We start from the raw sequence: 12,895 nt of genomic DNA on the forward strand, positions 1-12,895 counted from the left end.
CATGCCTTCACTTTCCAGATGGATAGTCTGAGGCTCAGGGAGGGGAGGGGGCTTACTCTGGGTCCAGAACAAAAAGACCTTCCGATGTCCTGTGTTCTCCGCTACTCTTAGACTCTGTATGGGTGTCTTCCTACAGCCTCTGGGAAGACCGTCATCAAATTTCTGCTTGCATACACTCAGTAACAGGAAGCTCATCACCTCCTGAGGTTATTGTTCCCGTTATCGTTCAACTGTGATTCTTAGGAACTTCCTCCTTATACTGAAGCAGAGACCATTCAGTGCAGTTATTCTTACAAAGAACACAATAGTTACTGAACAGTCGCTAAATGACAAGTGCTGAGTGCTGGGGGATACGACGGTGAACGGAACTCTGGTCTGTGGAACTCAGAGCAGGTCGTGAGTATGAGGCATGCTCAGTGCTACGGCTGACGAAGCTGCTGGAGGCCACTTTGGAATCCCTTGGCCTGGGTGTAGGCAGGGCAGTAAGAGATGTTACAGCTGAGAAAGATGATGGGGAAGTAGGCAGATGGAGAAAGAGAAGATGAGAATTCCTGGCAGAAAAAAACCCGAAAACAACCCAACATGTCTAAAAAAGCCTGGAGGCCAGGAAGGCTGATGTTTGGAGCTGTTTGAGTATTTTAGTCTGAACAGAGCAGAGCAGCATGCAAGCTGGGGAGGGAAGGCGAGTGAGCTTGGAGAGGTAAGTAGGCCCTCGCTGGGTTGCACTGAGTTCAGACCTTGCCTATCTCCCTGAATAAATGAAAGAACAAATTAATGAACAAATGATTGTTGAGAGTTCCACACTCTCTGTTCCAAAGGGATCCATTGGTTCCAATGTTTGTGTGCAAAGTGGAATCCCCTAGGTGTGGTCGCCCCTTGGCCCTCTGCCTGGCTGGGGGAGGCCTTATTTAGCCTGGCCTGGCTCCGCTGAGCTTTCCTCGGGAATGGCTATATATAGGGGAAGAGGGCAGCCCAGTTGCCACTGTCCATCTGTTTTCCTTGGTGTCCAGCCCCCTTTCACTGGCCCCAGGCTCTGCACTCGGCTGTCTCAGTGCTCTTTCTGCGTGACTGTGAGCACCGCCTACCCCCAACACCCAGTCGGACCCTGTGGACCCTCCGGCTGGGCCCCCTTTGGGCTTGCTCCACCCACCCCTTCACTCCCCCATGGCCAACTGAGAACCTCCAGACTTCCTCACTGAGCTCCCGCAAGGGGCCGTCTACTCCATCACCTACTTAGAGAAACTTCTCCCGGTCCCTTCCTGGCCCCAGAATCATTTCCCTGGAGAAGGTAAACTTGAGAGAAGACTCCGCGTTCAATGTTGATTCCTCCTCCAAGTGCACACCCTATTCCCTGGACCCCTGCATGCATTTCTCCTTCTGGAGGATTCCCGCCAGGACTGTCTGTCCCAGCTTCCCCCCAGTCAGGATTAACAACAATCACCGACATGACTGTGGACCTTTATGATTTACAAGCTCTGCAATAAAAAAGAAATAGTAACAGTTGCCACCTCATAGTACAAGTACTGGAGGAGAGCACGTGGTTAAAATGCGTACCACAGTGTGTAGGGGATGTTGTAGAAGTTTAGTGACTGTGGCTGTCACTTCCCCTCCTCCTGCCCACTGCCCCTGACCATGGTTCAGAGACAGGGCATTCCTTTGGTTGAGCGCCAAGCCTATGTAACCTGCACAAGCTAGGAGATTGATAATTTGGCTCGCATACGCCACGGTCTCTCTGCGAAGGACCATCCCCATCTCACGGATAAGAAAACAAGCTCAGAGCGGCATTGCCACCCGTCCAAGGTTACACGTGGACCTTGGGTTTCAGACTTCAAGGCCTGTGCTCTCCTCATTCCGCCATGTACCCTCACTTTTCTCTCTTCTGATTGTCCTTACCCATCTCGGAGCTGGTGTGCTTCTTGAGGGGAAGTCGCTAAGGCGGTGGAGCAGGGCGGGTTCTCCTCCGAAGAATCTAGGACGTCAAGTCCTGCCACCTGCTCTGAGTCTTCAATTTCTCTGCAAGGTCCCTTGGCTAAATTAGGTAATGGGCTAGGAAGCTGGGAGGGAGGGGGGAGAGCTCGCTGACCCCAGGATCTGATTGGCCAGGGCGTCCAGTCCTGGGGAGTAGGGAGGTGGGAGGAGAGAGTGCCCCTACAAATCTCAGGGGCTGGGGCAGGCCAGAACATCTTCGGGTAGTGGAGTGCAGAGGAGGTGGCCCGTGGCAGAGGAGTCCCTGTGATTAGCAACCATGGTAAGGACGCGAAGGGACTTCATCCCTTTGCTCGCTGGAGCATCTCTGGGCCTCTCTGGGGCCCGATCTGGGTGCTCTGTGGGGCAGTGACTCGGACGTTTGAAGGTGGAACGTGATGGTGCCTGACACCCAGCAGGAAGCCTGGGAAGGAAGCCTTGGACCTCTCTTAGAAGGGCAGGGCTGGGATGTTCCAGGCATTGATCCTGAAGGTGTGCAGATCCCCTGCAGACCTTCTGAGACTTCCAGCAATGGTGGTCAGAGAACTGTGAGGGGGAGGCTCCGCGTGTGCCTACCTTAACTAGGTAAAGATGGGGATCCAAAGGCCGGAGGGAGTCACCAGCAAACTGGCTGGAAGCCTGGCCAAACCTTCCCAGGGCCAGTGAGAGAAGAAAGACTCCTCTGGAAGATGGGAGGCCTGCAGGGCCTTGAGCCAGCTCAGGTGCGGGACCCCAAGAGCTCCAAAGGTGATGAGAAGGGACAGAAGATGCCAGACCAGTGTTAGAGAGACCACAGCCTCCCAGACAGGGCTTCTGATTTAGAACTCTCACCTTGCTCTAAGATCCCCCTTCCCACTGCACTTCAAGGAGTAACTGAACCCTGGAGGCCAGCTGTTGCTGCCCTTGCCAGACTAAAATTAGCCTGCTCTCCTGGCATGGGCAAGGAGGGGAGAAGGAGGGTGGGGGGCGAGGAAGAGGGCCAGCAGCCGGCAAGCTAAGGAACTCCTGGGACACCTCAGCCCTTCCTCACCACCAGCTGCAGCCCAAAGCCCCCTGCCCAGATGCCTTGGCTTAGACATGACCAGAAGTCCCCACAGAAATCTTGTCTTCACTCCCACAAGGGCCCCGTCACATTCTGCCTGGTGTGAGTGGCATTTACTCCAGTGACTGCATCCTCTCTGCAAGTTCCTCAAGGGGAAGGATGACCTGTCTGACTCTGGTGGGGGGAGGGGGGCGCCTAGTCTATGGCCTGACACTAAGTAGGTGCTCAATAACGTGGTGTCACATTATTTATTTGAGAACGTTTTTATCGAGCACCTGTGAAAATACTAGACACTGTTAGGAGATTGGGAAAACCACGCTGGAAGGGTGTCCACTTGGCAAATTCCGTTCATTTCATTTTATCTCTGAAAACCTGCAGAGAAGGGGGCGTGAGGAGACATTAAGTGATTTGCCTAAGTTACCGGGGCGTTCCTGATTTGACCTCTGATTGACAAGTGAGGAGGCCTCGGGCATATTCTGTTTCGCCCCTGGCTCTCCAAATCTGGGGTTGGGGGCTGTGGGAGTGGGCAGGAGCGGTGGCCAGTTTGGAGTTGTCCTGCTGGAGGACAAAGGGGCACTAACAGAGGTGGGGGGCGAGGGGAACAAGGTTAAAGCAAGACTGTGCCCCTGAGCTGCCCCTTCCGCCCTCTGACTCTCTGTCTTCTGCAGACGGACCAGCAGGCGGAGGCCCGGTCCTACCTCAGCGAGGAGATGATCGCTGGTGAGTGGCAGAGTGCAGGCTGGCTGCTGGGCGGTGTGTGCTGGGGCTGTTTGGTGCCCGGGAGCGTGGGAGAGTAGTTGATGTGAGGCTGACCGTCCATCCAGGCTCACCTCAGCTCTCTGCCTTCCTTCCCCTCGCAGAGTTCAAGGCTGCTTTTGACATGTTTGACGCTGATGGTGGCGGGGACATCAGCGTCAAGGAGTTGGGCACGGTGATGAGGATGCTGGGCCAAACACCCACCAAAGAGGAACTGGACGCCATCATCGAGGAGGTGGACGAAGACGGTGAGCGGGTAGCCCTCCGAGGCAGGGCTGGGGGGGGGCGGGGGGGGGAGAGGCGAGCACCCAGGCACCCGAGACTCAGCCTCGCTCACCGCCTGTGCCCCGCAGGCAGCGGCACCATCGACTTCGAGGAGTTCTTGGTCATGATGGTGCGCCAGATGAAGGAGGACGCGAAGGGGAAGAGCGAGGAGGAGCTGGCCGAGTGTTTCCGCATCTTTGACAGGTGTGTTGGGGGCCTGGGAGCCGCGGCAGGGCTGCAGAGTCCGAGCCTGGCCAGCAGGGCACAGAGGTCCCCGGGGTGAGGGCCCAGGAAGGGGCGTCGAGCGCGGCGAGCCCCCGTCCGCCCTGAGCCGCGCCGTCCGTCCCCCCGAAGGAACGCAGACGGCTACATCGACGCGGAGGAGCTGGCTGAGATCTTCAGGGCCTCTGGGGAGCACGTGACAGACGAGGAGATCGAATCGCTGATGAAAGATGGGGACAAGAACAACGACGGCCGCATTGACTTCGACGGTGAGGGCTGCGGGAGCGTGCGGGGCGCCGGGGACGAGCCGTGCGGGAGCGTGCGGGGCGGGGCGCCAGTGCAGCTGGGTCCCACGCGGGCGCCCACTGGGCATCGCTTGACCAAGTTCCTCCTGCGGGCGTGCAGGGAGCCCCCGGCGGTTTTGTGCCATTTCTCACTAAACGCGAGGGCACGCCCTCGGTGTGGCCAGAACCCTGGCCGGGCCTCACTCGTCCCGGGACACTGCACCCCGGCACAGGGCTCCGCGTCCCGAGGGGACCCCTGATAGCCTGTTCCTCTTTTCCCCGCAGAATTCCTGAAGATGATGGAGGGTGTGCAGTAAGAAGTCCGCCCCAGCCTCCCCCGAAACCGCGCGGCCCTCGGGCGTGGGGCCTCCGCCGCGCCCAGTGTCATTCCCCGCCCCGGAGGGAAGCGCGGCCCCTTCTGGGATGTCCTTCTAGAAGGAATAAAAGCAAACTTTGCAAAGCGCTTGGCCTGAGTGAGGGGAGGGTCCACGAGCGGGTGTCAGAGGAGCCGGGCCGCCGTGCAGAGCGCCATCTCCGCCCTCCGGCTCCTGGGGGGCGACTCCAGCTGCGCAGTGTGGGAGGTCGCAGGAGCCGAGAGCTGGGCAGCGCTGGACGCGCTCCGCAAGTTCGCGCCCCGCCACCCGCAGCTGGCGCTGGGCGTGTGCCGCTCGGCGGACTCGCCGCGGTGGCGCCTGGCACTGCAAGAGGGAGGCCGCAGGGGTTTCGGTTTGAGTCAGAATGAGCCGGCAGCCCGCGGACGGTGCGGGGGGACCTGGGGTAAAGTGAAGGCGCCGCAGGAGGCTGGAACTGGGCGAGGGAGGTGAAGCTTTCTTTCAGCGCAGTCCCTCGTTTCTAGAGCCTTTGGGTCTCGGGCGCAGGCTACCGGGTTGAGGATGGGGGAGCGGGTGCCCATCCATCCCAGGCAGCAGCATTCCCCCTTGATCTTTTCCACTTCCTCTGTTCTGAGCGCCTTATAGGTCTCCTGCTGGCGATGGTAGGGGTACACTTAGCCAGGAAGGAGGTTCTGACATCATCATCTCCACCCTGGATCCATCCCCGCCTCTGCCTGGTCTCCCCGACTTCAGTCCCCTCCAAGGCCATCAGCATGATGTAGCTAAAAATGAAATCTGACCTGGCCGCTCCCCTTTTGAAAGTCTTCCAAGGCTCCCCATTGCTTCTAGAATCAAATCCAGTTTCCTTCCCCTCCCCTCGTGGGCTCCATCCATGCTGGGCAATCTACCATTCCTGCTGTGAACAGTGAGGATGCGCATTCCAGCCTTTGGGCCTTTGCACATGCTGTTCTCCCTTCTTGGAATGTCTTTCCTCTTCCAGTAAGCCCGGCAGATTCTTCAACCAGCTCAGATACCATCTCCAAGATACCAAGACCCAGGGCAGATACCACCGTCTCCTCCCCTGAAACCTGCCCTCACTGTCTGCAGGCTGGCTTCCATAGTTCTTTGTACCCAATCTGGTTACAGCAGGCTGGGTCAACGCTAATTAAGGACAGGGGTAGTTTGGCTTTAGGTGAGCTTAGTTTGAATCCTCACTCCTCGTGACACATGAAAGCACTCTGTGCTTCAGTTCCCTAATCTGTAAAATGTAAAATCTGATCACGGTGGTACTGACATCACAGGGTCGTGAGAAGGAGTTACAGTGTGGCAAGTACTTAGAACCTGGCACATAGGTTCAGCATTTAATATATGCTATTATAAATATCATTGTTATCATTCTGAAGCCCTGAACTCCTCCGTTACTCATAGCTGCAGCCCTCCTTCCCCAACTCCCATTCATTCATGTTTCCTAGTTTTTATTTCCATTTCGGATCAGTGCTGGGGGATAGTAATTGGGCATTACTTCCGTTAGCCACACAACCCCGGAGGCACACGATCTAATGATCTCTACCTTATAGGCGAGGAGGCTAAGGCCTAGTGAGGCGCAGTACACAGGCACACAGCTAACAGCCTAGATGGCATCGCTCTGTGGTGGAAACAGGAACAAGGCCCTTGTCTGTTGACAGTTCTACCTGGACATCCTGCCCTGAGCAGATAAGTTCCCCTACTCCTCCATCTTGCTCTCCTGTGTGCCTTGTCTTTGGGATGGTACCCTGAGGGATGGGGCCCAGCCCAGGAATTCCGGAGCCCCCTTCTCACCTCTAATTTACTTGCTGTGACCTGCTTCCTTCTATCTCCTTATCATTTCGTCCCTCCTCTCCATTCCATGCCTGCTCAGCGTTACAACTCAGGCTTCCGCCATTGCATACCAGGCTGTTGAGAACAGCAGTGAACCTCCTCCCCTGCCCTTTACTCACCAGAGAGACAACAGCCAGAGGGATCTTTCTAACACCAAGTGTGATCGGGTCACTGCCCGGTTCAAGGCATCGTTAGCCGCCAGTTGCTCTCAAGATAAAGCCCAAGCATTTTAATATGGCTTTACAAGCCCTTGGTGACCTGACCTCATGCCACTTCTCCAGTCTTCGTTCCTCCCCTCCTGCCCATCCCCCTGAACTTCTGGCTTTCCAAGGAGTGTGCTTTCTTATTCCAGCTGTATGGTCCAATCCGTCTTCAGAAAGCTCTCCTTGGCCCTGCTAGTCCTTGTTAGGTGCCCCACCAAGTTGGCTGTCAGAGCAACATGTGAGTCTAGCACCCCACAATTATTGAGTGCTTACTATGTGCCAAGCTAAGCTCCTTCACCTCCTGTTTTACGAAGAGGTTAAGTCTAAATGCCCAAGTGTATACAAGGAACATGGGGGCGGAGCAGGGATTCTAACACAGTTCTCTGCCTGCCTGGTCTGCGCTCTTAACCATCACTCCGTAGGACACTCTGTCTGCCCTGTTAATATGTCTGTCTCCGCTTTGAACTTCAGCGTCTTTGAGCACAGGACTGTGTCTTTTCCCCTGCTTTATCCCCAAGCATAGGGCCTTTACCCTGTAGGCGCTCAATAGGAATAGGAATAATAATAATCATACCTTTAAAAAAAATCACAAATAGGGTTTTTATTTGTCACCATTAAAACTCTCACTCCTAAACAGCTTCTTGGACTAGGGGCTGGTATCCATCAGCTCGATTCACCATGAAGCTCCATGAGTTTTTCTAATTCAAACCTGGGCTTCTTCAGCATTTTGACTTTTCTAACAAAGACATCGTGGGGCAGATACATAGACCAGCAAGCCTTTTCTGTGTCTTTTCCAGCGCTATCTGAAATCAATTTATTGACCACTTCTTTCAATCATTTGCACTCTTGGGTCATGATATCCATCATCTTCTGTTGGATTTGGCGGACCCGCTGCTGCTGAGCATAAGAGGTCTTCCTAATCTGATTGCTGCGCTTCTTAGTAAAACCAACAGAGTAGACAAAGCAAATAACCATCGGTAGTCTTGACGTTAACATGAGCTTCAATCATGGTCTGCCGTTTTTTTGACCATGGAGCACGTTTTGTCACAGGTAAGATCCATGCCATGGAAATTAGGCAGTTTTTTGTCCTGGCTGGTGTGGCTCAGTGGACTGAGCACCCACCTGCAAAATGAAAGGTCGCCAGTTCGATTCCCAGTTTGAGCACATGCTTGGGTTGTGGGCCAGGTCCCTAGTACGGGGCACACAAGAGACAACCATACATTGATGTTTCTCTTCATCTCTTTCTCCCTCCCTCCCTCTCTAAAAATAAAAATAAAATAAAAATCTTAAAAAAATTAAAAAAAATGCAGAATCCATACCCCAGACCAACTAAATAAAAATTTACATTTGAACAAGAATTTAAGTGGACTTATAAGCACTTTAGATTGAGAAGCACGGCTCCAAGCTCCAAAGAGAGAGCTAAGTGCACAATTTTAGAGATAAGGAAACTGAATGAGGACACCCAAGTTCCACCCAATTTGACAACTCCAGTTCTCACATGTGGCTGCTTGCTGGGGGCTGGGATAGCAGGAGTAAGAAAAGGAGTGGGGAAGAACCTTCCTGATGGGCCCCTGCTGTCTCCTCCCCTCTGCCCAAGGCCTGCACAACCAGCTGCAGGCAGAGCAGACCCCAGGGTGAGCGGAGGCTGAGACCTGGGCAGTATCAGAGTGCACCTGGGTGCTGTCCAGCTTGGAGATCTTCCTGCAGGACCTGGGCTGGGCCCATTGCCTCAGCCTGCTCTTCTCTCTGCTAGGACCCTGCTGGTCAGCACAAGGGTTTCTTCATGGGGGAAAATGGCCAGAGGGGCTGTGGGCCTGAGTCACTGGGTGCAGCAGTTAGAGGAAGTGCTGGAGGTGAAATGTGCCTCCCTTGGAGCATGGGGCCATCTGTGGGAGACGTGGGACAAGAGGCAAGTTGAGAGCTCTGTCTGGAGGGAAGGGGCTTTCCCTGCCTCTCTCTAGATCCTGGACCTGCTCAGGGTGACCCGAGCCTTCTCCTTTTTCAGGGCCAGAGCACCTACTGTCAGAAGGTACGTGGCTGGTCCTCTGCACCCCACCTCCCAGACTATGGTCTGGTTTAGCCTCATCGGCAACACTGCTGGGGCGGCTCCAATAGTTGCTAGCATCCCTGGAGCAGGTCACTACTCCAAAGAAATAGGCATTTTGTGACACCCGTCTTATAGATGCATAACAGATGTAAAGTCATAAAATAAGGTCACAAGGGAACAAATCCTAGTCACCCCACTGCTTGGCCCTACGGGCTTGGACACTTTGAAGGTCAAGTGCTTCTCCCTGGAAACAGAAGCCCAGATCCTAGGAGCCTGCCCCCGCCCTCCCTGCCCCACCTGAGTACTTCTAACTCTAGGGTAACTACAAGGCAGCAACTTGTAAAAAAAAAGAAAAAACAACAACACACCAATATATACTTATTTAATATATTCATCACAGGAGTTCAACCAGACTTAATTTAAAAAACAGAAACAAAACAAATAGGACACCACGACTGAAGATACAGAGTCATATACAGAAATCAAGGCAAGGATAGACCATCTCTGGGAGAAAAAAAGTAAGAAAGACAGCGCAAGGAGAGGGGCTGGACAGCCTGGGTCAGGGCTCTTGGCTGGAGACCTGCTTCGCATAGGTTTCTTGCACGTACTTCTTAAAGGCTGGAAGAGAACAGGAAGGTCTTGGTGAGTGGGGGTGACAGGAGTTAAGGTGGGCAAGAGGGCAGCAGGGATGCAAAGGTGGGCAGAGTTTGGGGGGCAGCTCCCAGAACATATTCCCCCTCTGCTGCCCACCCAATGAGTCTTCCTGCCTCCCGTGAGACTGGGGAGGGTACTGGGGGCCTTGGTGAGCAAGTTTTTTGCACAAAGCTCTGCCTTCTCTTAAAAAGCCTCTCAACCCATGGGGTTAATTTTCTGATTTTATATCCAACAGGCAAACCAGAAACACCAAGGTAGAGGTAGGACTGGCTTCCCTGCCCCTTAGGACACATTCCCAAGTCATGGAGATTGTTTTGCTTGACGGAGCCTTGGAAGGCTGGGGAGGGATCGCCCGGTGCCGCAGGAGGAAGGGCTCACCCGTGGGGTTTTTCCAGAGCTCGGCAGCATGTGTGTTCAAGGGGCTGTCGATGTTGGGTTCTGTGGGCAGAGAGAACAAGATGGTCATGGGGGTGGATGAGGCTGCCTGGGGGAGTCCTGACAGGTTCCCAGGTGGCAGGGGAGGGGCTAGCCTCAGAAGTCACCTCCTAGCAGGCTCTGGATGGAGAGCAGGATGGTCCTGACGTCATATAGCGCAGACCACTTGTCCTTCAGGATGTCCAGGCAGATGTTACCCTGGGTGTCCACGTTGGGGTGGTAGCAGGGCGTAAGGAATTTCACCGTTGGCGCGTTGTACGGGTAGCCGCTGGGGAACTCCAGGGAGAGCTTATACCTCAGGTCTTCGTACACCTGGCATGGGGAAATAGAGGCGGGGAGTGAGTCTGCCACCCCGAACCTCAGATCCCAGCCCGAGCCCCACATAAGGGGCATGCTAGGACCTCTTGAGTTTTTCTGGGGCCTGACAGCAGACAGTCTTATACTGGCTTTGGTGCTTTCTCTCATATCTGGTGGGGACATCAGGGATCCCTTGGCCTGAGGGTTGTAAAGTAGCACCTGAGGGTCACCACAGCTGTGCTTTCTAGTCTAATTAGACTATTAGTCACTAACATGTACAAATTAGGAGATTTGGGGCACAGATCTGGAGTTCTGACTTCTCTTAAACCCGGATGTGCAGCAATGGGAAGCTGCCCTTTCGAGACCTGTGCCCTCTCCATGGCCTAAGTTCTTGCTTGTCCACCATTCCTTTCCTTGCTGTCTGGCCTCTGAAGAATCTAAGATGGAGAGACCTGCTTTAAACCCACCTTCTCACTATACAGAAGGGGAGACCGGGGACCCAGGCTCAGAGAACAGGGGTGTCCTGTTCGCCTAAAGGCTAGAAGCAGAGCTGGCACTTGTATTATTTCACCTCCCTCCTCTCCCCAGACTCCGCAAAATCAGTCGTCCAGCCCAACCCTACACTTACCGTGCCAGCTGCTCCATGGATGGTCCCCACCCACTTGAAAAGGTTGTCTGATTCAGGGAAGGCAGAAATTCCTTTGTCACCAGACATCTGGGGAGGAAACACAGCACTTGCTGGGCTGCTGAGAACACTCGTAGGAACAGGGGCTGACCCCTGACCCCTCAATCCCATCACATTCTGATCCAAAACAAAGCGGCCAGGCCAAGTGGATGGGCTTTGCTGCCGAAGTGGTTAGACTCCGGGGCCGACCATGCCCTTCTGGGGAGGAGGTTTGGGATTATACAGGTTCAGGGCCAGGCTACAGAGGGAGGGATTATGCAGTGACCATGTTGGTTGCTGGGAATTCAATTCAACATGCTACTGAGTGCCAGTTCCATACAGAGCCCAGAGACTATTCACAGACCATGGAGATATACAATATAGGCATTGAAGGACTTGAATGGAATATTCGGGGTTAACGTAGAAAAGATCATCTGGGACGGAAGCATCACAAGGAAGACAGGACTAGAGATACTAAGAGTGGAGAGCTGGTCATGGCTAAAGCTTAGGGCAGGAAAATAGGGTCAGGGGAAGGCCTTCCATGGCTTCCGGGAGCTGTACTTTAGAGGTAACTTCGTTGCGGGGAGACGGGATGAGGAGCAGAGGCTGCTGGAAGAAAGGCGTGGGTGGGCATATGAACTTCTTCCCGGGAGAGAGCAACCCAGACTCATCTTTTCACCCCTGTGTCCGAGCAAAGAGCCTGATGTGGACCAGGAGGCTACTGATGAGTGTGTCCATAAGTGGGAGGGTGGACCCACTGGCTGGGCAGCCAGTCACTCACCATGAGCGTCATCAGCTCCTGCTGTAACCTGCAAAAAGGGCGATCGGAGTCACCTGGGAGTCTGGATGGGCCACGACTTCCGATGGTCCCATCTCCTCCCACACAGGTCTCTCTGAAGGCGCTGTCACGGAGGCTTACCCCTACCCTGAGGGGAGACTGAGCTGGGGGCACACTCCCGTTTCCACTCGAGGGTCCCAGTGAGTCCTCAATCTCCCTGCAGGGTGATTACAGCTCTTACAGCATGATTCCAGCGTGTTCCTAACCCCCACTGCTCTTCTGGCATCTCTCCCCGTGCCAAATCTCAAAACTGTTCTCCTTCGTCATCCCCACAAAGCCACCGAGGGTCCCCGGGGCATCTTCATCGTGGCTCACCCGCGGAGTATCCTGGCAGCATTCCTACATCTTCTGTCCTCCTTCAGGAGGGTCTCTAAGAGCAGCCTGAGCTCCTAGAGTGTCTCTCCCTCCCATATCTCAGCCGGTCCAGGAGGCGAGGGGGTCCCGGAAGTCTTTGCTCTCGGGCCCACTGCTCAGGACATGTCACACCTGGCTTTAGCCTAACAACACTCACCTCTTGCCCACGGGGCCCCGGGCAGCGCCCCCGCTGGGCTCGGCTCCTTTACGAGCAGCGGCGACGCTGGCGGCGGCTGGGTCGCGGTTCTGGGAGGCCATGCGGGCAGCGCAGGCAGGGACAGATGGAGCAAGACCTCTGAGAACACCACTGCAACTGCAGAACTGTAGGGCAGTCCGCTTGTATTTGAATTGCAACACTCTGGGAGTACTGGCCAATCAGAGGCTCGCTTGGGTTTGATCCAGCCAATGGGCAGCGCTGCAGGACTGTCACGGTGCAACCGCTAGACTCACGCACTAGAGCGGCGGGAATCCCGCTTCCGAGGGACGATTGGCCGGAGGGGCTGCCATTAAAACGATTCTGCAGTGGATTGGTGGCCTTTGGAACACAAGGACCATTAAAGGGCTAAGTAAACGTCCACGTGGGATGAGCCCCTTTAGGTCAAAGGCCTGGCTATGGGCGGCAGCATCCAGCAGGCCCAGCCAGGACCCTGCTCTCAGGAAAAGGGAGGGTCTTTAATCTTG

General features: G+C 54.8%; 2 protein-coding genes across 2 annotated transcripts; one reads left to right on the top strand and one right to left on the bottom strand.

The window, feature by feature from the left end:
• Positions 1-2,116: 2,116 nt before the first annotated feature.
• On the top strand, positions 2,117-4,993 carry TNNC2 (troponin C2, fast skeletal type). The gene is made up of 6 exons (XM_024559601.3): positions 2,117-2,248; positions 3,676-3,727; positions 3,868-4,011; positions 4,117-4,231; positions 4,382-4,518; positions 4,819-4,993. The coding sequence occupies exons 1-6, from the start codon at positions 2,246-2,248 to the stop codon at positions 4,848-4,850; spliced, it is 483 nt and encodes a 160-aa protein (XP_024415369.1). The 5' UTR covers positions 2,117-2,245; the 3' UTR covers positions 4,851-4,993.
• Positions 4,994-9,337: 4,344 nt separating this feature from the next.
• Positions 9,338-12,560, bottom strand: UBE2C (ubiquitin conjugating enzyme E2 C). Its single transcript, XM_024559699.3, has 6 exons — positions 12,372-12,560; positions 11,804-11,831; positions 10,987-11,073; positions 10,169-10,373; positions 10,005-10,064; positions 9,338-9,590 (listed from the first exon to the last, which is right to left on the bottom strand). The coding sequence occupies exons 1-6, from the start codon at positions 12,470-12,472 to the stop codon at positions 9,532-9,534; spliced, it is 540 nt and encodes a 179-aa protein (XP_024415467.1). The 5' UTR covers positions 12,473-12,560; the 3' UTR covers positions 9,338-9,531.
• Between the last annotated feature and the right edge of the window lie 335 nt (positions 12,561-12,895).

This window comes from Desmodus rotundus, chromosome 6 (genome assembly GCF_022682495.2).
Source record: "Desmodus rotundus isolate HL8 chromosome 6, HLdesRot8A.1, whole genome shotgun sequence".
NCBI lineage: Eukaryota > Metazoa > Chordata > Mammalia > Chiroptera > Phyllostomidae > Desmodus > Desmodus rotundus.

Excerpts from the sequence above, each read along its gene's own strand:
- TNNC2 (XM_024559601.3), top strand. Across the intron at positions 3,728-3,867 it reads CAGCGAGGAGATGATCGCTG|AGTTCAAGGCTGCTTTTGAC; the intron begins GTGAGTGGCAGA and ends TTCCCCTCGCAG. Across the intron at positions 4,519-4,818 it reads CGGCCGCATTGACTTCGACG|AATTCCTGAAGATGATGGAG; the intron begins GTGAGGGCTGCG and ends TTTTCCCCGCAG.
- UBE2C (XM_024559699.3), bottom strand. The coding sequence starts at position 12,472 with ATGGCCTCCCAGAACCGCGACCCAGCCGCCGCCAGCGTCGCCGCTGCT. Across the intron at positions 11,832-12,371 it reads CGGGGCCCCGTGGGCAAGAG|GTTACAGCAGGAGCTGATGA; the intron begins GTGAGTGTTGTT and ends CCCTTTTTGCAG. Across the intron at positions 10,065-10,168 it reads CATCCAGAGCCTGCTAGGAG|AACCCAACATCGACAGCCCC; the intron begins GTGACTTCTGAG and ends CTCTGCCCACAG.